Genomic DNA, 27683 nt, shown 5'->3' with positions numbered 1-27683 from the left:
ACTGAAAATACAGAATTCTAGCAGCAGGCCATCAGTTACAGCCAACAGCCCACTTCAAATCCACTGGGAACAGGTACGTGTCATTTCCTGTTCTTGTCTTCACCTCTCACATGTCACAACTTGACTAAAGCAGTACGATTTGATGGCACATGAAGGAAGAAGGAGAGGAGAAGGAGAGGAGAAGGAGAGGAGAAGGAGAGGAGAGGGAGAGGGAGAAGGAGAGGAGAGGAGAAGGAGAGGAGAGGGGAGAGGAGAGGAGAGGAGAGAGGACAGGAGAGGAGAGGAGAAGGAGAGAGGAGAGGAGAAGGAGAAGGAGAGGAGAGGAGAGGAGAGGGAGAAGGAGAAGGAGAGGAGAGGAGAGGGAAGGAGAAGGAGAGGAGAGGAGAGGAGAGGGAGAAGGAGGCCATAAAAGTAGCATTTTAACGCACCATTTGCAACTAAGAATAGAGGTCTGCTTTAGAAAACATTCAAATATGGGTTACTATTTTTAGCCTTCATAACATATTAAAAAATATATTGCTGCCAAATTTATGAAGCACATCATTATTGCTTAAGTAAAGTAGTAAATGTGGGGAGATTTGTACAATGGCCTGCTTTATTATTATTATTGTGCAGCTGAGAATAATTTGCTATCCCCAGCTAACAAGCTCCATACAATAGTAACATATTGTAATAAATAGTACTTAGACAGCTCGATAAAGAAACATACGGACTAATGGTCTGCATTTGTCACTCTTTACACTTAATCATCATTCTTTATGAACAACGTTTTACACAAATTCTTGAGCAGATCATGGATTGATAACGAATACCAAAATGTTCAGCAGAACATGCACTGCACCTAATCCTTTACCACATAGCTATGTGTTATTAACATAATAGGCTGAGAACACAATATAGTACTACACAGCTGGCCACCGTAAGTCCCATGACCTAGACATGTTAATCCCTGTCCAGACATGCTGCATTACCTCCTATAGAGCAAGATGATTAACTTCAACCTCTATGCAGAGTGCGAATAAGTATACGCAGACAGACACACACAAACACACACACACACACACAAATACTATACATACAGAAACAGAGATACACAAAGACACACACCATGGCAGATTAAAATAAAAAGGAAAGCAGACACACTCTTAATCCTCATAAGCACACATCCAACCGTGCACCTAATACACACTAATTACAGATGTCAAATTGATTAATGGTGTGATTTTTTCATGTTTACTTATATGCAGAAGTATCGTGATCATTTTGATAACATATGTGTGATGTGGAAAAAGATTGCTTTTGATGACAAAAAATGCCGCCACCATTGTTCTGATTGGTCTAAAGTCTTGAATCTGGTAGAGAAATACATCGGGCAACTATCTAATAGTTTAACTTTCAACATGAAAAATCACATTTCTATCAATAGCAAAAAAATCTGGATTTCTGAAAAACGAGGTAAAAATATAACACTGTGTTCATTAAATGTCCTCCGTATGATTTTTTTTTTAACGTCTCAAATGTGGGCATATCTTTAAAATTATTGTAATTTCTGAGATACAGCCATTTTCTCCACATCCAATATTTAGTGTTTTGGCACATGGGACCATTTTTACCCAATATATATTGCAAAAACAGTAGTCCATGTCCCCAAAGACTAAATATAGTAGGATAAGAAAAACTCACTTTTCTATTCAAATTAAAATTTCGGTTGCAGGTACAAATGGATTGAACTTTTTCAAGGCTGTGTGGTCACAAACAAAGTTTTGTGTTTTTATGTGTGTACATTCCTGCAAGCTCATAGTTGTGACTTTCTCTGTGTATGTGCATGCCAGTGTGTGTGTTGCACATATATGTGTGTAGCCTTCTGTTATCTCGCATGTTCTTACCAGGCAGGTCGCAGCCGAGGACCTCCATCCTCATGCCGATCCCAGCAGGGGACCACCTCTCTGGAAAGACTCTGATGTACTGGGCCACTATCTCATCGAACCTCCGCACCTCAGGAGTATCATAGTGGCCGTTCCCCTCGAAAATCTAAGAGGGAGGCAAAGGCACATTAGGAGGGATGTTATGTTGTTTAGAGTTATAAGACAGTGCTTTTCTGTTTTCATTGTACAACAAGGAATGAGTAAAGATGAAACATGTCCCCTCCAGTTTAAAAGATGTTTTTCTGTCAATTCTGACATTCAAGTTCAATTCACTCAATGCGAAAATGTGGCAACGTTCTTTAGCCTGCTCCACTGATAACAGCAGCTTTTTTTTTGACTGTAGCTCAGCACAGGAAGAGCCTGCTGTGATTTAAAAGAAAATGTGTCACAAGTATCACTGCTTGTCCTAGAGTTTGTTTTAAAGCCAAAGCTGTCTGAGACGTGCCTAAGATTTAACACGATGAGTGATAAGCTTGACATCATGTTTATTTGATACATATGGCATCTGTCAGAGTGGGTGCACTAAAACATTGTTCTGTGGTGAAGACGCCATTGAGCATCCTGAAACAATGGAGAAAGACATATTCGCTGCAGAGGTAGTTAAAATTCAGTCATTTCCCCACTCCACCGTTCACGTCTCGCTGAAATACAACAGCAAAATCACGAACCTGTCTCTCCGAAGTCATATAACACTCCTAATCAGCACCGTTTCCAAGCACAGTATGACATGTGACATAAAAATAACAATGGAGACTGTGTTTTCTTTGATTTTCAAGTAAGCAGCCTGTGGCAAAAACACAAGATTTATTACAGGCTGAAAACTGACAAGACTGCAAAAATCCTTTCAAAATGTGGACTGTGAAAGTTGTAATATTGGTTTCATTAATTGAAATGCATATATCTGTCTTCCCCATTTCTGGAATTAAAAAAAAAAAGTGTATGATGAATTTCCCAGGATGCTTATTTAAAAAGGACAGGCAGATGAGAGAGAACAGAATTTTAGCATCAGGAGAAAAAGCCTGGCACTAAGAAGTACTATTAACGTTTTAAGACTGAGTCTCAGAAAGGAGAAGAGAGTTTAAAGTGTCTCACAGTGCGTTAGACTGCCGGCAGTGTTGATGCAGGAAAGACATTTTTAATTAACACCCATGAGAGTCAAATAGAGGATGAGTGAACAGGAGGATGAGACACAGAGAGAAGCAGAGAGAGAGAGCACAGAGGACTTAGACAGCAGCAAAGACAGAAGCAGGGAGAGTGAGGACTGAGGTGATTAAATTGAATTATTATCAGAGCTGAGGCTGTATTAAATGGCTTTTTTTCTTGGAAGACAAAGCAGAGAGAGAGGGAGAGAGAGGCAGATGAAGAGCAAAGAGGGATTGAGTTGAAAGACAGCTATAAATGAACTACAAATGAGGGAGAAGTGACAGTGACAATCAGAGACAGGAGGGTACATATGTAAGTGTCAGGCAGACACCATCCCCCTCCTTTACCTTAGCAAACCCTGTCTTGCTGTCAGTGATGTAAGTCCAGTCTTTGCCGTTCAAGCTGTGCGCCAGTTTGTACTTCCTGACAAATGCTCTGTTCTCAGCGCTGGTGCTGCCCTCCAGCCCTCTTGCACCCTGGGTAATAATGCCCCGCACCATCTTGGGCACACCGAGGTCGGTCTGCAACACAGACAAACATGATCATTATTGTTAGCTCACTCTCTGCACCGCAGAAGCCCACCACTTTCCCCTGTCTATTACAACAGCTCTGACTTTCCCTACAGCCTGCACAGTCCATCAATGCTGGTTTTTCCATTACAGAACTTTTAACAAGGTGCAAAGTGTTGTTTTTTTTGTTGCATTTCTGTTGTAATTCATCAGCTGGCTCAGTTCAAAAATACAAGGTAGTCTGTGGTTCAAAATGGTGTCCATTGTGCCAATTACTTGGTTGTTCTGCAGTCGGACAATATGAGTTGTGATCCTTGATGTGGTTTATTCTCATTTTATTTCCCACATGTTGCAATATCCTCTTGTACAACTTTTGTTTTATAGAACTGATTCCAGCACCCCCCCCCCCCCCCCCCCCCGAAATGGCCTTCCATTTCATGGTTTGTCAAAAGTGATTTGGACAGTCGCTGTTATTGGAGGTGCTGTAGCAAATGATGGTTATTGCTTTGGGTTTGTTTTAGTCCTTTCTGAGACATTTTTCAGGAACTATAATAGAAATAAAAGCAGAACCAGTGACAATGGCAGGCTGCGTGTTTTCATCAAATTTGATTCCTGTAGTGGAAAAGGGTCAAAAAGATACTGACTGAGATGCAAAGCTAGCCAAGTAGCAACATTTACTTTCTGATGCAGTAAAATGAACCCCACCTGTGGCCCCTTATCTCAAACTACAGACTCTTTTGTGATGCAAAACAACATACAGTTCTATAGAACATATACTGTGGTGTAAAAAAAAACAAGATCCCTCATAAGGACAAGGTGACGTACCTGCAGCCACTCTTCCCCAGCTATTGGTTGTGTCGGGTTGGGAAACCAGCCCGACCGACTGGCCACCAGCCTGGCCGCCCCCATGGAGCCGTGGATGTCTCTCATGGACGACGCAGAGATCTGGGAGTCTGGTAGCAGCCCAGACAACATGCCTTGCAGCTCTGAGCAGGGTGCGTCTAAACAGGACACAGAAAGAGAATGGAATGAGGATACTGGGTTACTATACTCTTTCTTAAGCATGACAAAAAAAAACATTGTTCAACAAATGTAATCATTGCATATTAATGCAGAGCTGGAAAACGTTCCTCTGCTCTCTTTCCGTGTTCCAAAGATCAGTCAAGCATAGAACACTTGAAAGTCAGCTTCCGAAAAAAGGTTGTATTCATGAGTTGTCTGATGTGAGAAGGACACCGTTTCTTGTATTAAAGGGTTGATGTTGGAGCTTTGTTGAATGAATATTTTATTTTTTTTCAAAATGGTCTCTGCATTCAAATGCATTACCAAAACAGTAATAAAATAGAATTGACAAAAAGTTCACCAAATGTTTACTGTGATGGATTTTATAGCTCAAGTCTGTGAAATGAAATTAGAGACTGCCAGGAAAGTAGAAATCGAAGAACTGCTTTGGAAACGGTCAGGAGTGATGAAGGTCAAAGGGTCACATGGTATTATTATCATCCTTTAAAGTCGGTTGGATTTCCTGTTCTCTGGGTTGCTGCATTACTAAGCATCTAAGAATTCAAAAACTGAATGAATGTGACTCCAAGGTCAGGAATGGAGCAAAAACGCTGGTGTGATGGTGACGTGAATTGTTAAAACACGGCACTCCGCTGCTTTCCATCAACCCATTTCATTATTTTTTCCTTCCTTCTGCTGCAAAGTTGATGCATAACTTTAACCAAGCTTCCAAAGGGGATTCTTCACAGGGAATTGAGCCGGAGAAGTCCCAAATGGAAGAACTAAATGAGGGCATGCTGCAGATCAAAGGGATTCTGTTTATTGTGCTGACAAATATGTTTTAGTCTAACAAGCATCAGAATATTTGTTATTACCATGAATAATCACAAAAACAACAACAAAGGGAACACAAAAGAGTGACCATTTGTATTTCAAATATGCAGCGGGTAGAAACAAAACGATTGGAATGAAGGAGGGAAGAGAAAGCAGGACGAAAGGTGATGAAGAAGAGTTAGAGGACAAGGAGGAGATAGACAAAAGGTCAAATAGAAAGATGGAAAGTAGAGAGAGCAAGTGAATGGAGAGATAAAGAGAGAGAGAGAGCAGATTGACAGTGAAGGGTGACGGTGATTGATGGTGACATTCGTCGGGTCCACGTGGAGATGAATGTCTAATGCCGTGATGTCTGCAAGCGCACCTCAGTATGGTAAATAATGAATCAACAATAAGCAACAACAGCTACGCCATGCTAGATGAGCTCCCTCAAGCTCTGTAAAAGACACATAAACTGAAAATTCTATCATTGTATTTATTTTTTATTTTTGAATCTATCTTTTTCTGAACAGCTGCACTCCAGCAGGTTTTTTTTTTAATACAGGAGTGCAGTGGGAGTCGATAAGAGTATCATCTCTGGAGATCACAAGAGCAGAAATAGCTAGATATCACACACCAGCACGAGAGCTCTTAAAGCTCCACACAAATATATACATAGACACACACACACACACACACACAAAGCGAGGCATGCACCAGCACATAGAAGTTGAATAGACAAGGTCTCCCACATTGGCACATGCTCTGATGTTTAGCCCACACATGAGCGCACACACACACTCCCACTGTGCTGTTCCTGATAACAGGGTCTCTACAAAAGCTGTAGAGTACACCATTGAGTGCTCTACCTCGCCGATACCCATGCACCACACACACACACACATACACACACATAGACACACATATAGCTTTACGAACACTACATACTGGTGAGAAAAATAATAAAGGTGCTAAAAATAAATGATTGATAGGTGCTGCAGGGCTAAAATAAAGCGAGATTAAGGAAGGAGAGATGGAGGGATGGAGGAACAAAGAGTTGAATGATGCAGGGAGAGGGTAAGATTTAAGGGAAGGAATATAGGGTGGAGAAAATGAGAGACAGGGGGAGAAAAGTGGGAATGGAAGCTGTCAGCAAAAGGCAATAGAAGGACAGAGGAGAAAGTAGAATGTGAGAGAAGGAAAAACAAACGACATTGACGAGGGATAGGCAGAAAGCGAGAAAGAAAGTAGAGAGAGACATAAAAGTGTGATTTAAGTTAATGACATGTCACTGACTGAGTGCTTTATGTCGGCCTTTATAGGCCTGTGTAGGGCATTATCCCTTCCCCCTGGCAGTGTGTTCGGTTGTGTGCTCGTCAATATGTGCAGGGACAGAAGAATGGAAGACACTGCATAGCTATTAGCGGGTGTGTTTGGTTATAAAGTTTCTCCGCAGGTTATAGACATGTCTTACTGAAAAGCGTGGCAGAAAAGTGCTTACGTCTACAGTGACGTCCTCTGTCATCTCTCTTAACGGAAGCAGTGACAAGATGCTGCATATAAACCCAGTGTTTTCCTCAGGCCAGTGATTGATTGGAGGCATTACAAGGCAGCAGAGATGGGCAACACCCAGGGAAACAGGAACGGCGAAAAGAGGTGTTGAATGGGTTCTCACTGCTGAGAGCATATGAGAAACTTAGGGTGATATATAATGCAATTTCAGATGTTAAAAAAGGGTAAAGAATAGGCTGCTGGTAGACAAGAACACAGGCAAAGATACCTGATTTGTGCCACATCCCTCTCTCTCTCTCTCTCTCTCTCTCACACACACACGCATGAATGCACAGGGACACACTCACACAACCACACAGTATCATATTGTTTTGGTGTGATTGTGATTTGTGTGGGTGCTGAAATAGCCCCCCTAGATAAGAGCATATCTGTCCCTCTCAATGGCCACTACGATGGCAGCAGAGAGGCTCTAACCCAATAATGATACAGTGGAACTGAAACACACACAACCACAACCACACACACACACACACACACACACACACACACACACACACACACACACACACACACACACACACACACACACACACACACACACACACACACACACACACACACACACACACACACACACACACACACACACACACACACACACACACACACACACACACACACACTCAAATGGATTGAAACTCTCTCTTTCACCATTTCTATGACACACAAGCACACACACACACACACACACACACAGACAGTCTAATTAAGTTTTATCTATTTATAGGATTGAGCTGATTATGCTGGTTGAAATCGTGTTTGTTTGCCAGGGCTGCAGATGAAAGCTGAGAGCCTGCCTCTGATGTTATCACCCACACATCACACTCTAGTATTATTCTATTAGGACTGAGTGTGTGTCTTTTCGTGTGCGAGTGGGAAACTGAGAGGGAGGATATGTATATGAAAGAGCGAGGGCAAGAGTGCGAGTGCACATGACAGTGGGTGTGTTGTGTGCATAGTGAAATAAGGAGAGGGAGGTCTGAATAGAAGCATTGGATGGATTGATGGATGGACAAATTACTGAATTGTTCATCATTAGGTTATACAAATGAGAAAAAAGACTATTTCACATTTGCTTGCTTGTTCTTTTCCAGGAAATGTTTTCTGAGGGAGTTATTTTTGCCTTGACCCACCTTCTGACCCGGTGTAAAAGCCAGTATATCACTTGTATAAAGTTTGGCAAGACCGCTACCGTGTTTTCACAAGAGTGAGTCCCACGAGGAGAAAAGAAAAAGTCTGAGAAAATCGACAGAAGACGCCACGTCTTTCTTACCCGTAATTTGACAGCCGTACAGCTCAAAGCGCAGTGCGATGCCGTTCTTCCACATCTGAGGTCGGATTCTTACGAAGCGGGCCAGGACGGGCTGTGGGATCCGATTGAGAACCACCTCCGTGGCGTCAACGTTGGCATGGAAAACCTACATAGAGAGAGGAACAGACATTATTTAATAATACTACATTAATGGCTGAAGGGATTTTCCCTGTTACCCTGTACAGGAAGGGCAGAGGGCGGAGTGAGCGACACAATTAAATGATGGATTGGACATTTTGTAGACATTTATGGTTCCCAGACGATGTCTCCTAATGAATTTGGTGAACCTCCATCCTGCTAGTGCCCCCATGAGGTTCACATTTATGGTTTTTCAGTGAAATGTCACGACAACTCTTGGTTGGATTGCTGTGAAAGATGGGACATTCACGTCTACCTCTGAATGAATTGTAATAACTTTGGAAATCCTTTTACATTTCATCTAGCACCATCATCAGGTCAAAATTTGCATTTGTTCAATACTTTGGTTCAAGACCAACTACCTGCAAAAGTCATGACATTCCCATCAGTCTCGGCCATACTTGTTGTTTAGTGCTAATTAGCACATTTAAGCTGCTATGGGTAAGTGGGAAAATATAACCCTTTAAATAAATATTTATATGACAGAACAAGATATGAATCTCATGTCTGTGGGTTCAGTGTGGAGCTGTAGTCAGGACGAGTTTAGCCTAACTTTGCATAAAACTCTCAATCATGCAGTGTATTTTGTTTGTGCATTAACAGAAATGTAACAATGACAGTAACAGGGACAACTCAGAAATATCCTAATAGTCAACAGTTTGTGTTGTCTGACTACAACAGACTAATGTTCCTCTTCCATGTGCACACACACACACGGTACATAAACACACATACACACACAGTGAATATGTTGCTTCTGTCCACGAAGGAAGAAATGAGCGCAAATGTTTTCTGACACACAGTGTGTTATAAATCAAGGGTGCAAGTATGTGGGAGAGCATCCTCTTCTCACATCCCCTTGACTTAACCACACACACACACACACACACACACACACACACACACACACACACACACACACACACACACACACACACACACACACACACACACACACACACACACACACACACACACACACACACACACACACACACAGGAAAACATCATCTTTACTCCTTCACGCACAGAGAGCAAAGAAAAACAGACGCTGTCGCCCCTCAACGCACACACACACACAACATGATATCGTCTCTCTCTCTCACACACACACACACACTACAGAACACACACTGTCTTACAAAGTGCCCTCTGAGCTCCCACATTCCTCACCACACACACACACACACACACACACACACAAATACAGATAAAAAGGAAACAGAATGCAAGCGCACATGGCCAGAAGCACTCTTTTTGTCTCTTGAAACCAAGACTTTATATCTCTGTCTGTCTGACATGTGTCTCTCTCTCTCTCTCTCTCTCTCCCACCACAGGAAGACACAGCTGTGCTTCAGCCCTTCTCTCCATCATTTCACTGTCTGTCCTCCTTTCTTACTTTCTTTTCAACATCTCTTCCCCCCCACACCCCCTCTCTGCCAGGATGCTGTACTGCAGTATATGTAAGAAAACAAAATATATCCTGTTCTTTCATTAGAGAACCTCAAAGGCTGTTTTCCCTCGGTGTCTTTAACACTCTTTCTGTTAAGTTACATCAGTGCTGAAAACACAACATAGTGTGTTTATCACAAAGAGCAGCGAACCTCGTTCAACAGAGCCAAAGGCCTTGTAATTACTTGCTTGGGTACTCATTTATAGCTTTGTTTTTGGAGTGTGTGTAAATTCACTATTTTCTTCCTGTTCCCAATCCATTAAACAGCAGGGCCTGTCAGGGGTGACAAAATATGGATGAAAGGGGTTTGTGACTGGAAGAAACAGGAGCAGGCTACTAGGCCAGCTGGGAATTGAACCCATGACCCACTGGGTGTATGATACAAAGTCAGATGCAGTGAACTCATGCCCTTACAATGGCTGTGACCAGTTAAATGATGGAAAAATGCCTAAAGGCCCCAGAAGACTTAATGGGATTGTGGCAGTGGTATGTAATTACAGCTGTGTGTGTGTGTGTGTGTAAAAGTGTAATTATGAATTCTCACTCTGAGGAGTTGGGGGCTGGTGGGTGCTTTCTGATTTCCCTCGGTGCGCACTGAAACTTTTCCTCAGCAAATGTGCGCACACACACACACACACTGTACTGTATGTGCTTTTATGTATGTGTACATAAGAGTGTGCACACTGTGTGAGTCTGATTTTTTTGTGTGCCTGTGTTTGTGTGGTAACCTTGCTACTGTCCTTTACCATCTGTTATATGCAGTTTATGGACACGTCTGGTGTACTTTTTTTTTTTTTTTACTATGATCAGCGTTCCTCAGCTACTGTATTTCAGCTCCTGCTTGATGCAAACCTTTCACGGTTACAACTGCTGCTTTACAATCTCTTCAGTAAACTGACTGCATTTTAGTGCATGTGAGTCCCGTGAGCGTGCCCACACTGACTAATCACTGACCCTCTGCACTGCGCTCATACGGCGGTTACAACGTATAACGCCGTTGTTTGCGGAAGCGTAGCGCCAACCCTCCGGTTCTCTCCCAGGTTAAAAACTTTAGCTCTGCCAGCACTGTCGCCGTTGTTTGTGCTGTTGTGACTGTTAGCTGCTAGCCGCCAGCTCAGCCGGCGCCATGTTGAGAGCCATGCGGAGGCAATCCCTTCATCAAAGATATGCTCTTAATTTGGAATTCAGCACCTTGTCTCTTTCTAAAAGGCCCCTGCAACAATCAGCTAATGAACTACACCTGTAACCAAGCTCAGGTTATTGTGTTTGTGTATGTTGTTTATGTGTTTGTGGGTGTTTTGTGCAGGTTCGTTAATGGACCGCTGTTTCCACCTGTGTGAGACAAGGCAAGCTGACACCAGGAACACTGGGGGGGGAACAGATGTTTAACTTTACACCTCTCTTTTCCTGTATGTCTGTCTCTCTCTTACACACACACACACACACACACACACGCGCACACACACGCGCACGCACACACGCACGCACACGCACACACACGCAGGCCAATACAACCAGAATAAATGCTTCAGATCAACAATAGAAAAGCAATTCAAAGCAAGATAAATCTTCCCGATTAAAACGGTACTTTCATCTCTCAGTGAAGGTCAAAGGTGATGGACATGGAGTGAATATTGTTTTCTCCTTCATTTACACACACCTACTCTGCTGAATAACAATAGTGTGCAGGGCAGAAGGACACATATTGTGTGGCTGCTTCTGGTTTATAGTCAAAAGGTGACTACCCAAACGCATAACCACAGGATAGAAAAAGAGCATGACGAGGAATATGTTCACCTCACGGGAAAGAAAAGAACAGGTGTGTGTGTGTGGCTGTGTCGTGAGCCTTCAGGGCCACAGTCAGTCAGCCAGTGAGGACCAGCGCAGACACGCTGAATTATTCAAATGTCCGTGCTACGTGTGTGAGTGTGTTGTGTATATGTGTGTATGTGTGTGGATAGAGTTATAAAATAGTAAAACACCCCCCCCCATCTCCTTTCATTTCATCCCACAAGGACAAATACACACACAGACTTCGGGGAGGTAACCTGTGTTTGACAGCTAAATCCTGGTATGTGTGTGTGTGTGACAGTTAAGTCACAAACCAAACGACACATGGCACCCTTATAATATCCCCCTTTGTCCCGTTCCTCTCTTTTTCCTCTCAGCTTTTCTTTCTTCATTTGTCACAAACTCTTTCCTCGCTCTCTCCTTTGACCTCGACCTCCCTCCTGCGTTTTCCTCACCTCGCCTCCCCCCCTACCCTCCTCCCACTACTCCGGCGTTTTATTTAATTTCCCCTCTCCTGACATCCTTACAGGCTGTGTTGCTGATCTATCCAGAGGGATTTGTGGTCAACACCCTTGTCTGTTATTCTCATTATTCCTCCTCTCCTCCATGCCTCCGTTCATCCATCCATCCATCCCTCCATCTCTCCTTCTTTTGCTCCGTGGTTCCCCAGTGAACACTTCTTCTCCCCCTCTCTGCCTCTTGCCATCACTCACTTCCTCCCCTATGAACCTCGCTTTTCTCCCTTCGGTTTCCACCTCTCATCCTCCCTCTGCACAGCTCAGTTTCTCTTTACTCTATCAGTTCAATGCTTGACTGGCTGACCTTTTGCTTATGTTTTCTTTCTTAATTTTTCCAACTCTCCTACACTTTTCCTCTCAACACGATCCCTCTCCCTCCCTCTGATTCCACCCACGTTTCCCACCTTTATCCCTCTCTCTCCATCCATCCTCTCTCCAACAGATTAAGGTGGGAATAAGAGGTTTTGTTCTTGGCAGAGGTCCAGTGTTGTAATGGCCACAGACAGCTCTGCCTGCAGCAATTCAGGAGGGCTCGGTAATGACATTTGTACCACGTCGTGCTTAAATGTACCTCTACCAGCAGAAGGTCTCCAACTTCTCGAGACAAAGAGTCAAACTAAGACAACATCATGTCTACACTTGAGACCTCAGGTCACAGAAAATTGATGCTTTTCCAACCTCCCATGAGCAGGCCCACGGTCAATTTTGTGCACTGAATCATAGGATAGTTAAAGTTATACTGATAATCTTTTTCTTCGTTTCTGTATAATGCTCCCATGTTGGTGCTCTAATGATATTTCCCATGAGCAGTAAAACATGATCTGGAATGACCTGATCATCATGAGGGGATATGAAAAATGGCAGCTTCCAATTAAAAACAGGAACAGAGGAATACAGAAACATTTATGGATGAAAAGACACAGAAAACAGAGAAAACATAAAATACAAATTGGCTAAGAATCACAACTAATCCCAGAGAAACGGCACAGCATACTGGTTCTGCAATGATGATTCCAATATAATCACATTCACCTGGCATTCCCCTTGTGTCTTATACTTTCTGTCTGCTTCTTTCCCCTCTTTCTCTAGTGCATGTCTTGAGTCAGTACCTGTCATTTGTGAGAACAACGTCAGTACAATGGGAACAAATGCTGTGTGAATAATTCTTCTCCTTCTCTCCAAAAAGTCCCTGCACTTTAACATATATTCCATATGTCCCATCTGGTTCACAACAGGCCCTTAATAACATTATCAAATACATTGCAGATCACACAAATCATCGTGACGTTGTGTGACATGGGCTGGCTCCCAGATGTTTAAAATCAGTGTGCGTGTCTCTGTGTGCACAGTGGCGGTTTTATTTAAGAGTTACTCATGTGAGACAAATGTTAACATATACAACAAGCAGGCACGTGTGTCTTCTTGCTGTTGTGTTGTGCATGAGCACAGACAGTATGCTCTGCTCTATACGTTTCTTTTCTTAATATCCATGTGGCTACCATTCATTTCTGTCCTTCTTTCAGGACTGTTGCACATAAAACATAAATTTAATAATTCCTCCAGATTAACACACACACACGCACAAAAAATCATGTGTTCGAGCCGCATGAACTTGCCTGTCTGGCTCATGATGACTTTCTCAGAAACATATGGGGGGGGAAAGAGTGCACGAGAGAGGAAAGAAGAGGGATGGAAAAGAGTGCACGAGTGGAGGGATGCGGTGAATGAAGATGTGAAGAGAGCAAGTGTGTGGGCAAGGAGGGAGGATTTGATGGATGACAGAGTTGTGAGAGAACTAGTGAAGAGGTGAGTGAGTGAAAATGTCAGGTGAGAGATGAATGGATAAATGAACAGTTCAGAGCAGGTTCAACACGTTAAGGAGAGAGGAGTTGGGAGACATCTATATATCTCTGGCATTGGTAGAAAAGCTACTGTACCTTCAAATAAAATAATAAATAAATCATGGGGCATTTGTGTACATTTAAGTTACTTTACATGCTTAGAAATGATCCAGGATCTGTTCTCAATTATGAAGAAATATATCCTTGGATTATCCTGTGAATGCAGACACAGCATTTTACACACCCAAACCATAAAACGCTCTTCTTGGCCACTGACCGTCGAGTTATTTATATGTCTTTCTAACATAAAAGGCAGACAGTTGAGAAGGCAAGGCAGTTGCCGATTGGCCGCCTGAGGTATGTCAGCTGACATTTGGCCCCAAGACGCTGACGCCATCGTTTCATCATCCCATAAATGACCATCACTCTCTTTGTCTTTTTTTTCAGCTCTCTCTGCTCTACTTTACTCTGCTTCCTCTTTCATCTCAAGTATGGAAGCACCATAACATGTATACCAAATTACAAGCCCGTATGCAGTATGTTCAAATCATTTAAATTGTTACATAGCTCAATATCAAAAAATCTAAAATGTGCGTGTATACTACACCCTCTGTCTTTAGACCCTCTATATGCATAGAAATAAACTCTTTAGGAAGAGCAACAATAGAGAGATCGAGATAGAGAGAATAGATGTGTGTACAGAATAGAACAACATAGTAGAAAGACAGTGTCAGTATGACAAAACACCCAATATATCTGGTTAATATCCATATTGTACAGATGAGTTATGATATAAAGAAGAGGATAAAATGAAACAACTGAGGACCCTGAGCTGAACCATCAGACTACAGCACAGACTGTCTCACCAGGGGGGCTCAATAGGCTGTTACCACTTGGTTTGAGGATGCGCATATATGTGTGTGTGTGTGTTCGTGTGACAAGAGAGGGATATTCCACCAGAAACTGCTGCTGATTTATTCTAAACCCCTCCTCCTCTTCAAAGACACACACGTACACACTGTGCCTCCCATAGGCCTTCAGCTGTGAACGCAGCTTTCCAGGGTTATGGGGAAATCAAAAGTGATTACGGGTGGTGAGACCAACATCTGACCTCAAAACATCATCTTTAATATTACGGTTATAATAGTATTGGATTGTTATTGTTGAATAGGTTAGTGTCAGCAGAATATTGCTATTTGATTGTCAACACAAGTGAGTGATGATGGTGATTTGACTGATTGAATTGGTTCATACTGCACCAATTAAACTACCAAAATTATTATTTTTCTATTCAACTCAAGCTTCATAGCCTAAACCTGATTATAAAAAAAAAAAACTTGCTTTACGCTCACCTCCTTGGTCCTCATTCTTCTATTATTCCTTAACAAATGTATTTATTTTCTCCCAGACTGCCTTTCTCCACAACTCCCCGTGTTTTACCCATCAATCATTTCTCTGGGAGTTAGCTACATCGATAAGCCTTATGGAATCTGCAGTCCACAGAGGAACCCCAGATGGTTAGACTGAATCTCCTGTTTCCTTCTCAGAGCACAAGAAGCATTTGCACTGTACTGCATGTATGCATCTGTGAGTGTGTGTGCATGTATTAGTGAGTTTATAGCACAAAGCTAGACGTGGCGTTAGCCCGCGGGACAAACATGTGTGACCGCTATAGCAGTGGGAGAACGGCCCTGATGGAAAAAACAGCCACAACCACTGGAACGCTCCTCTACTTTAATTGCAGTTGCAACCATTTTAAAGACCCTGGGTACCGTATGCTTCATTTCTAACCGGCCCCCACAGATTGCAGCTCGCTCACTGATGATTCATCATGCTTTAACACCACCGAGAGAAACGGCTTAGAAACCTGTCCAACCAGGTCGACATTCGGCAGAACTCTGACCGGCGAGTAACACAGACCAGATGGGATGTGAAAAGCAGACCGTGCAGTCTACTGTAAGTGTAGCTGCATTCAATGATGTAAGGTAAGGCTTGGAGCTGGGAGACGTGTGCTGATTCTGGCTTGGTCGTAAACCCTTAAATGAAGCCCACTGAGCGGCGGTGGAACGGCTGTAATTGCAGACACCGGTTGAATTTTGGCCTTGTGGTCAAGTGCTGCTGCATATATCCCGTCTCATATGTTTCTCTGCCGCCTCCATGAGTGTGCATGTCCTAGGCATGTGTGTCACCTGAGAGCATCCAGACTTTCTCCCTCGTCCTGATTACTTTGAGTTTTAGGAATATGTGTGTTTGTGCATGTGCTTTGTGTGTGTATTTGTGCTTACCTTGTGATTTTTGCCATGTCTGTAGACCATCCAGTCCTCTCCGTTGGTGCTGACCTCCAGCTTGAAGGTGGTGACATGGTAAGCCTTTTGAGTTTCCTTTGAAATGGCGCCCTGGGTGGCGATGCCTGTAAGTACCTTTAAGGTATGGAGGTCCACCTGTTGGCAGAGAGGACAGAGGAAGTTTTACATGAACAAAATATTAAAGGATGCACACAAGCTGAGAACTAATGATGAAATGAAATCCCAACCACATTCTCCAACCTTCCCTGATCCAAATCAAATTCTACTATTAGGTCAGAATCCAACTTGACAAAACGCCCCTCCTGCTGAAGCTCTTACAACATTAGATTGGTTAAAGAACAAATATACACCTGAACTTATCAGCATCCATCTCTCACCTTCCCCGCTCCATGTTCCTCTCCTTCTTTCTCTCTCTCTCTCTCACATTCTCTCTCTGTGTCTCTCTCCTGGCAGATCGATATAGTAACGATCCTGGGGCTCATTTTAATTTCCTCCCATACAATAGCCATAATCACCTCCCCATCCTGATTGTGGATGCTACGCTACATCTCTGGCCTGCTGCGAGCACTGTTGCATTATACATAGACATCATTGTGCGCTGAATGCAGGCTTCAAACTCCTTCATTTCAAGGTCCCTCGAGTAGTGCATTTGTTTTGCTCCACAGTGCCCAAAATGAGCAGATCAAGCAGAAAAAATGTTAGCTCTATAAAGCACAATTGAAAGTAACAAAAGGCATATTTCAATTTTAGAAATATATTATATTGTTTGGTTAATGTTTTAAAACGACTAATGAGGACTTTTATATTGATATTTTGGACTTACATCCGGGGTTCAACATTATTTAGCTGAGGGTCATTAAACAAGGTTTTGAGACAAAGAGAGGCTGCAGACAAATAAAGAACAGAAGATGAGAAAGGTTCTACTGTCGGTTGTAACATTTATTCCCCTCCAATGGAGCTGTTGAAACCTGTAGATTAATCAGAACTTGTTGTGTGTCAATGTGTGTGTAGGTGTGTGTGCTGTACATCCCACTGGGGTATACAGTAGTACAAAACACCGGGGGAGGTAAAATGCTGCGTTTGTTATCTGTCAGAGAGACAGGTGTTTTAGATTACTTCCAACACACACACACACACACACACACACACACACACACACACACACACACAGAAATGCCTGCACGCTTAGGGCCAGGCAGAGATCCACCAAGACAACTAATCGATGGTCCGGAACCGAGGAGAGGGGAGAAGAAGAGGGGTGAGGAGTAAGGGAAATAGGAGAGAGAGCGAGAGAATAGAAGGAGGTGAAGAATGAATGAATGAGCAAGTGAATGAGAGAGAGAGAGAAAGAGAGAGAGAGAGAGAGAAAGAGAGAGGGGTATGCTAAGTGAGCCTTCCCAGGGAAGGCTTCTCATCAATCACAGAGTTGTTAGAATAACGGAGCCACCAGAACTCACATCATTAATCTGCACCACACCTCACTGGACCAGAATAGCATAGAACAGAATAAAATAGAACAGAACAGAACAGAACAGAATCATATAGAATAGAACAGAATAAAATAGAACAGAATCATATAGATTAGAATAGAATAGAATAGAACAGAATAAAATAGAGTAGAACAGAACAGAGCTAACAAGACTAGACTAGACAAGGATAGAATCGAATAGATCAGAACAGAATAGAATAGAACAGAACAGAATCGTATAGAATAGAACAGAATAAAATATAGTAGAACAGAACAAAGCTAACTAGACTATACTAGGATAGAATAGAATAGATCAGAACAGAATAGAACAGAACAGAATAGAACAGAATCGTATAGAATAGAACAGAATAAAATAGAGTAGAACAGAACAGAGCTAACTAGACTAGACTAGGATAGAATCGAATAGATCAGAACAGAATAGAACAGAATCGAACAGAACAGAATAGAACAGAATAAAATAGAGTATAACAGAACAGAACAGACTAGACTAGGATAGAATAGAACAGAACAGAATAGAACACAATAAAACAGAATAGAATCACAGAATGTCAGAGAAAGTGCCCTGGAGAGAGATTTAAACGACACACGTGGCTCTTGAGCCAACATAGCAACACACACACATGCCTAAGCTGCGTGGGCACACGTATCAACAGACACACACTCGAACACACTCACGCAGACACGCATGAACACACGAGCACACACTCCGTTATAAGAGAACAGGGGGTGCTGCATGCAAGAAGGAGAGGCATGTTGGCATTCATGACAGCTGCTTGTCAAGACAGGAGGTTGCACACGCACGTATGCACATACCTATGTACACACACACACACACATGCAGGGGTCTTGCTCTCTGCAAAGTGTTAACGCAGTGGAACAGCTGAGAGCCTCTGTGGAACGCGGCGACCCGACCACAACACCGGTGACCAGAGAGAGACAGAGAGGCAACATAGGACAAGTGGAAACTTCTTTTCCAAGCAAATCTATGCCGAGATCGCACATGTCACAAACAATAATTCAGAATCTGAGGTCTTTTCACGGGTTGAGGAGCTTTATAAAAAAAAAAAAAGAATTCCGTGAAAAAAATATGGAGAGTCTTTCAAGCGATTCATGTTGAGCAAATTCTTTAATGTCAGCTAATTTTAAGAGGGGGCTGGAGAGAGTGAGCTGTCAGCTGCAGTTGAGGTGAAACAGGAAGGAAGAGACTGATGGGACCTTGGCCTCATGCTGCCTCTTGGCCACAGTCCCTTCCTGTGTTTGCTGGTCCAGAGTTTGGCCTCAGTAGAGCTCTGACAATCAGAACTGCTGCTTCTATTCCAAATCTGTCTGTGGCTGTCTGTGATTGTGTCACCGTGTCTAAAAATGAACAGATGAGGTGCTTGCCTGGTTCTTGTCTCTTTGAGCAAAACACCGATCCCTCACTGGCTCCTTTACTGTTAACTGAACACACTTGTGATCTTTTTTTTTGTTTTTGTTGGAAGCAGCACATCTTGGGTCGTCTAATCACAGGCTTTAGAGAAGATGGAATATGTATGCTGCACAAAAGAAAGCCTAATTCTTCGTGAGCTTTTCTGTGGGGTGATTCTGCTGCAGGATTTCAGTCAGGAAAACTGAGAGTCAAGCAGCTGGCATCCTGACCACTTGGCACAAACTATGAAAAATTATTTTAACGATGATGAGCTTCTGGCTCTCGCAACTTGCTCTTAAAATCATAAGAAATAGATAAGTCTGCATCTTACATTGGGTACAGGAAGGGTTCAAACTGATAGCATAATGAAGGGAAACCATGCATGACATTACACCTATTTCAAAAAAAAAAAAAAAAAAGCGTGTCGACAATGAGTATAGCAAAAAGCTGTGGGCAGTCTTTGCAAGGCTACAAGGAGGTGACACCCAACAAGATAATCTGTTGTTTATAGAAGGCGTCTCACCGAAGAGCGCCTCGCAGGCTGGTTTGAATTCATTTCTGTCTGAGGGGTGAGTAAACCTCACACTCCCTTTCCCCTCTCACCCAGACAGCCTCATAACTCACACTTGGCACAGGGATGGCAGGAAGTTGGCACTGTGATAAAATACGGGAAACAATGCCTTACCCAGGCATCTAGCTGCTAAACCTTGATATCACTACACCTCCCACTCGCTCGCTCGCTTGCTCTCTCTCTCTCTCTGTCTCGCTCCCACACACACTCACATACGCTGACACAAATATAGCTGTGGTGGAGTTATTATGTGTGACATGTCAACGCAAGAGTGTTTTTAGTTTAGGCGTAGAAAACTTTTTCAAGACTAAGATTCTGCATTTCATGGTTGGATGTTGGATGTGCGAAAAAAAAAAGGAAAACGCCTCAAAACTTTAAATAAAAATAAGCTTTTGATGTTCTCAAATCAATCTAGTCTCCTTGATTCTAATTCTGACTTAACAGATACATTAATTAATGATTCCTTATCATGTTAATGGGAAATGTGATCCAGTGTGCATTCTGTTTCCTTAACATGTGTTTGCTGTTTGAAATTAGTTTTATGTAAACATATTTCTGGGGGAAATGTTGAGGAGCAGGTGTGATTTCGGTTCATGTTTCCCAGAGATGAAGCGATCAGTTCAACTTTTTAATATCTCTTCATATTCACATGTGAGTGGTTGCAAGTGTCATTGATTCAGGTCCGTAAAGCATCGATGTGTCCACGGCAACCTTATCAATGGACCCATAAGACCATCTATGAATTCATTGACCCACGGCTCCAAAACTCGTACCTGTATGTACTCTTTGTTGCTGTCTTCATTGGGCGTCCATCCGTTGTCATGATAGTTGAGCCGGGCCTGTCGTGGCAGCCAGTGTTCATCGTAGAAACTTGACGAGGCTGTGATCTGGTCATCTGTGATCTTTCCCGACTCCAGACCGAATGCATTACTACAGTGGAAAGCTACAAGAGGACGGGAGGAGGAGAGGAAGAGATTTACACCAAATGTTCTTACAATTTTTGTTATTAAAGAATAATTTTAAAAAAACACACTACTATGTTACTTACTCTCGCTGACTTCCTTGTGCGTCATGTTGTATCGCGCTGAGAAGCCGTCTTTAGCCACAGCCATGTCAGTGTGGAAGGACAGAGAGAGAATCCCAGTAGATGACTGGATCTCAGGGGGCACCCTGGTCCCGCAGTATCGACCAATCAGAGGGCCCACTGCCGATCAAACAAGAGGTATTGGATTAGCCATCACTTAAAATTCTGTCTGCAACTAATATATATGTCATCGGCTGGTTTATTTTTGTGACTCGTGATATTCTGGTTACACAAGTTGTTGCAATGATCTCACTCATCCAGGTGTCGAGATGATTTAATCATTTTTTTCATCCTTTAACAATCCTTTCATCCCTTAATCCTCACATTTGTTTGTCTCTATCCTTTGCTACTCTCATTGTCTTTTTCTTTCTGCCGTTATCTTCATCACTCCTGCCTCCGCTGACATCTGCTCATCACTCCACCCTCTCACGTCATCACATCTCCTCCCTTCATCTATCAACTCTATCCCTGGACTGGACGTGGTTTTACACTGTGTACTATATGTGTGTGTGTGTGTGTGTGTGTGTGTGTATAAATCCTACTGTCCTCTTCTCTAATACCACAACTTGCATATGTCAACACAAACAGATGAGTGTGATTTAGAGCCCCGGGGTGTGTGCATGCTTGTGTGTGTGTGTGGATGGGTGGGAGCACAGATAGTTGAGTCATCCTTCTACTCCCCGACTTCTCTCCCTCTCTCTCTCTATCTCTCTCTCTCTCACACACACAGACACACAGACACACACACACACACACACACACACAGAGATACTGTACACACACAAGGCGGCTTGTGGAGGAGGAAGGGGAAGAAAATAGCCGACGATCGGTCAGTGCTATTGATTTTTTTTTTTCTCTCTTTTGGAATGGTTGGATATTTGAAATAGGGCTCTTGAGCAAATAACGGTAATAACTCTTTTCTTGTTGGTGGTGAGGAAAAGAAAAACAAAAAAAAAAGAGTAAGAGAATCTCAAATCCACAGAGATGATTTCTAAAAATAAATGACCCATGTTTGCATAAATATCCGGGCCAACAAATTGAATATGTATTTTTTTGAGAATTTAATATTTAATATTTCTGGCTTTCAGGCAAAAATGGTTTAATTTCTCTTCCTCCCTCTGTGTTTATGAATTTAATTTCAGCATGTTTAAAATTGACAGAAGGCACATTCGTCCCTTGCCTGACCCCGGTAGATACAGAACTTTATGTAGTCACACACACACACACACACACACACACACACACACACACACACACACACACACACACACACACACACACACACACACACACACACACACACACACACACACACACACACACACACACACACACACACACGATGATACCAATGCTTTGCTACGGATGGATGGGAATGAGTGCAAGCATTGAGTTGGCCCTGTCATTAAACACAAACACACTCATACACTCATATGGGAGCAAAATGGAAAAACACAGACGCACACAAAACAACCATCAACACTTCAACACATTTCAACCTTGTAGGAAACAAACATGGCCGTGCTCTTTTCCCGGTTGTCTTTCTTCTTGTCCTTTCTTCCTGCTTTGGACTCCACACTCATACAAAGGTTGAAACTAAGTCCTTCACCTCTGAATCTCATCCTGTATATTTCCTTCCCTTTCAACCTCCACCCACTTCATTTGACTTTGCTTCCTTTCCTTTCATCCTGCTATCCTTCTTGTAGTCTCTCTCAGAGCATAAGCCTTTCATCCTCTCTTTCTCCTCCATCCCTCTGTTTTTGCCTTTCTGGTCATCTTCATTATTATTTTTTGGACTCTCAACTTTGCTTAACCTCTCCTGTCTTCTATTTAATCCCCTGAAAAGTAACAAGATGTCCTTTAACCGCCTTATATTCCTCTCTGTATATATTTACATCAAAGCTATTCATAAGAAGAAAAGAAACACTGTTTACTCTCCTTTGCTACTAATCTAATGCTGTTCAGTCTTTGATGGCTGGATTCTAAATACCTTACAAGATTTGGGAATTAAGCAATTAAAAATCTCTTCTATCAAATGGTTCAATTTGTAAAACTAAATATGGCATGTAAATAATATGTATAACACAACAAACTACAAAAAAAGAAATGATCAAAACTAGAATAGAATAAAATATTGGAGAAAAGCTTTATCGTCAAAAATGAATCTTCCTTCCTCCTCCGTTCCAGCTTCCTGAACTCCCTAAAAATCTTCCTATTCCTCTTTATTCAGTGCTCTACATGGCTTTCATTTACTCATCTCAACTTCTCCTTTGTTCCAGTCTTCCCAGCAAGTGGAGGACCTTTCCCTGCCCTTCCACTGCTCTTCTTTTTCTCTCTACCTCTTCCATCTCTTGAAACTAGATCCAAGGTCTCTGAGCCTTAGATTTGTTCTTCTAAACTCTTCCACTCCTTCCAGGAGCGAGTCTAGAAATATCCTCACCCTCTACCGTTCCTCCTCTCACCTCCCCCCTTTTCTCCCTCCTCTCAGCAACTCCTATTTTATTTTCCCCTTGAAACGTTATGTTGCTTCTCCACTGTAGGTACCACCATCCTGCCTGTAAGCTTAGCTTTCATCCAACGCATAGCTACTAAAATAGTTGCTACTCCACCTCAGTCAATAATGATGTAGGCAGGGCAGAATACGCACCATTTTAAATTTGCTCTGTGAATTGACAAGTGAATCGGCTGAATTATTGTTTAACACCTTCATCAAGCTCCTCATCACCAACAATTGTCTCTGCACCTTCATTGTCATTGTCATATAAAATCATCATCATCTCACCTCCTGGGAGCCCGTCCCACACTTCCAGCCAGTCGTACTTGCAGTCCCCCTCTCCGCCCGGCAGGGGGTCGTTCTCCAGGTCAAAGGTGAGGAAGGTGAGGGTCACGTCCATGCTGGAGGGGACAATGATGATGAAGGAGCACTCCAGGTTGTGGGGGTATTTGTCGGGGAAGCCCGGGGACTCAATGAGACCCGTGGGACTGGTGAAGTTACGGGAACAGTCTGAGCCTGTGATGAAGACGGAGACACAAAAAACACATTTATTTAGAGCAGTTTGACACCATAGACTGTGATTCTACTTCAACGTGATGATATTATCCAGGGCACACACTCAGAGGTGGTGTTTTTAGAGGAAGGTGCTTTCAAACTAAGTACCTGCACAACAATTGAATTACTCCCAGTGTAGCTAATTCAGCTTTATTGACCAGATAGAAGGTTATGAGAGATTAACTCCACGTTAACTACTTTAAATGCAGCTGATGTGAATGTTGGAAAACATGTAGAAGATGTATTTTGGGCACAATTAGGTCTTCACTTGAGCGCTTAAGTAGCAGTAGTTCTATGTAGAGGTGGATCTCGTGGGTAGAACTCTAAGCCAAGAGGGATATATCCTCAAAATGACCATGTAGGGAATACGATTTGCAGATTACCAGCAAAAAAAAAACGTAACATGCATTTTAACTAAAGCAGGCTTTTAAAGCAGTAACACAGTATTGTATTAATACTGTGTCATCTGTAAAGACAAAGACACAGAAGAGTAAGAGCGTGAGAGCAACACTTTAGAGGATTGAGTTCCAGAAAGCCGAAGTCTGGATGTCTATAACAGAACAATGCATCTGCTCGTGTATAAAGTGCACTTGTGCAAGATGCTGCATCCCAACTAGCAACCTGGGAAAATGCAGACACAACCTCAAAATAATATATATATTACTCTTAGCGTTAAAAAACAAAGAGATTGAGGAATTCAAGTGAGACGGAAGGAAACAAATCAGTGTAGTAAGGGCCTTACGTCGGGCCCCAGTGCATGATGGTTATATAAAGCACACACACACACTATATTGTCTCATCACATGATCAAATAGACTTGACATTAGACAAAATCAACATACATATTATCCAGATATCTTCATTGCATATCTGTACATGACAGAAATACCAAAGAAAATATCAAATCCTTCATTTAAATGATCTAATAAAATGATTTCTTCTTTGAAAACAGGTGCATTTCCAAGCCAGCAATTTGAATCATTCAAAAGCCTGTTCCCTCTACATTCTCTGTACACTTGTATGCTCCTGAAACAAATAAGGACAGTGACAGAGAGAAAAAAGTGGGAAATCAAACTGAGCTTGGAGAAAGCGATAGTAACCAAGAGAAAATTGAAGGTGTGTTAGTGACAGAAAAATAGGAGAGAGAAAGGCAGATGTAGAATCTGTTGGCAGCATCACTGTTGGGTGGTTTAACAGTTATGAGAAGCTTTAGATATCATCATACGTGCACACACACACACACACACAAATGCGCACACAGTGATCTGGGGGGGTAATCTGGGGCTCTTCATTTCTGAATGACTGTAATACCCTCTATATTAATACTGACACACACACACACACACACACAGAATATGGAGTGGATGTGGTCGCACCAACTGGACCATTATTCCAGTCAACCATGACCAAACATCCAGACAGACAGACACACACACACACACACACACACACACACACACACACACACACACACTGTCTAAGCTTCTTATCGTAACCCATTTCTCTCCAGTCTGTTTGAGTGTCTGCTATTGTGCTTGCGTGCTTGCATGAGTAAATGAAGAGAAAGTGAATAGGAACACATTAAGAGAGAGCGTGTGTGTATTCTGGCATGCAAAGTGCATTTAGACACGTGTGAGCGTGTCCATGTACAGTTATGTGAGTTTGTAACAAGCTGCCTACATCAGACATGTTTAAGCCCAAGTTTTCATCCGTCTCATGCGTGTGATTTTAATCAATACAGCTGTCTGCATTGGCTGCTACACGGCTTTCGCTTTGTGCTCATAACTGCGAATGAAAGTGTCTTTTTAGGATTTTTATATGCATTTTCTTCTGACTTGTATTGGGCTTTGCGCGATGTCAAAAATGTACTTGATTGACGAACTGGCTAGTTTTCGCAGGAGCATAGCTTCAACCTCTCTGCTCCGCCAGTGTCCGCTGGGAGCTAACACCGATACGCTGCTGGGTGGCCCAGGCCGTATTGGTGGGACCACTGGAGGAAAGAGAGGCAAGGGAGAACCAGAACCAGGACTGAGCGAGTCCTTCTGCAGTAAAATGAGAGGTTTGCTAACGGGACTACCGCTACCGCTTTAGTCCACAGGGACCGCTAAAATCAACACAAAATGAATGATCCTTGTAGCAGCTTTTATTATAAATTTCACTAATCCCGCACGGCAACTGTGTGAAGAAATACGCCAAAAATTATAATTTCTTCTATTTATGGTATAGCAAAATTAAAGTACACCAAATATATTTTCACAATTTTGTTTGCTGCCTTACGTCTATGTGACCATACATTTTCCACTGCAACCTGCAATCTATTTTTAGTGTGACAGAGACGGTCCGTTTGTCTTGATTAATCCGCGTTTGTCTGTTTTTCTGTCCCACTTTCTAGTCTGATTTGCTTGTTATTGTGACCTTCTCCCTCATGCAATGATCTCAGATACAACGCGCTGTCTCTCGCTGGGTTCCCCCTTGTGTCTGCCCCCCCCTGCAGAGTCAGTAGCTGGATAGCGTCAGTCTGAGAGACTATGTGTGTGTGTGTGTGTGTGTGTGTGTGTGTGTGTGTGTGTGTTCAAAGTGAACGCCTGACCAGTTCTGTTGCCTGCAGCAATTTTTCCCTTCTCATTACTTCATGTTCATGAACATTGCAAAAACACTTGTGCCCTCCTTTCTCTTTCTGTCCCTCCTCATTCTCTCTCAGTGCAACGCCTGTCTCCACCTTGTCCCTCCTCTTTATCTTTAAATCACACTAAACCCCCACAAGGAATGTATTTGAAATTAGTTTAATACTGTTCGAAACGGCTTGTACTCTCTTCTGTAGTAAATCTAAGTACATCTGTCTTTTTTCTATGACTTTTGTTCCGCTCAACTTCCCTCCTCATTCATTTCCCCTTCCTTTTTTAGAATCATGTATCCCCCGCTTCTCTCCTTTTCTTTTTGGTTCTTTCTTACGCTCTTCTCTCCTGCTGTTCTTTTTTCTCCCGTCGTCCTTGTAAATCTTTTCATCTTCCTCAGCTCCATCATTCCCTTCCCTCCCACTGTCTCATTTCCTATTCTTTTCTCCTTACTTCCCATCTGTTTGAATTGGATGAGTGTGAAAGGAACACGTGTTTCGCTATGGGGTATAAGGTTAGAGGAAGTGTGTGTGCGTGTGTGTGTGTTGCTGGGTAAATCTGGCGGTCGTGCTTATGGCTCACTGATTTCGGGGAGACAGGACATGGTCTGCCAGTTTGTGTGTGTGTGGGTGTGTTTTTATGGCGAGCATGCAATTTGGTCTATTTCCTATATAAATGTGTGTGTGTGTGGTAAGCTGTCTTTCATACCAATGGGCTATTAGTCGGATCAAACCCACAATTATTCCCCCTTCCCTCCACCTTTGCATTAACGCGCACACACACACACACACACACACACACACACACACACACACACACACACACACACACACACACACACACACACACACACACACACACACACACACACACACACACACACACACACACACACACACACACACACACACACACACACACAGCTTGTTTTTTCCGTATGTATGGTGAGATTCAAACTCGTTGTCATTTAAGTTGAAGGCTTGTGGTGCTGAAACTCTTCCGACATTACATTTCAGCCTCTGTCACAGAATCACAGCAGGGATTTCCCTCCACAATAAACTTTCTATTCAACCAAATTACCGCTGACATATGAAATCAAACTGTCACAAGAAAACCACCCCTTTAGCTTTTTCAATGCAATTTG

The 27683-nt window shown here is 42.6% G+C and overlaps 1 protein-coding gene across 1 annotated transcript in view; it reads right to left on the bottom strand.

Moving 5' to 3' along the window:
- The window catches only part of LOC142969648 (neuropilin-2-like), a 91114-nt gene that overhangs the window by 34272 nt on the left and 29159 nt on the right, over positions 1-27683 (bottom strand). The window contains exons 4-11 of the mRNA XM_076109654.1: positions 23658-23885; positions 20840-20995; positions 20565-20734; positions 16303-16458; positions 8238-8382; positions 4403-4578; positions 3416-3589; positions 1887-2031 (exon numbers count right to left, since the gene is read on the bottom strand). Of these exons, the coding sequence (XP_075965769.1) occupies positions 1887-2031; positions 3416-3589; positions 4403-4578; positions 8238-8382; positions 16303-16458; positions 20565-20734; positions 20840-20995; positions 23658-23885 (1350 nt within the window). The remainder of the gene's footprint in view (positions 1-1886; positions 2032-3415; positions 3590-4402; positions 4579-8237; positions 8383-16302; positions 16459-20564; positions 20735-20839; positions 20996-23657; positions 23886-27683) is intronic.

Source organism: Anarhichas minor, unplaced genomic scaffold (genome assembly GCF_050575085.1).
Source record: "Anarhichas minor isolate MPS153535 unplaced genomic scaffold, ASM5057508v1 ptg000004l, whole genome shotgun sequence".
Lineage (NCBI taxonomy): Eukaryota > Metazoa > Chordata > Actinopteri > Perciformes > Anarhichadidae > Anarhichas > Anarhichas minor.
Note: the sequence above shows the minus strand (reverse complement) of the source record. Positions and strands in the feature narration are given on the sequence as shown.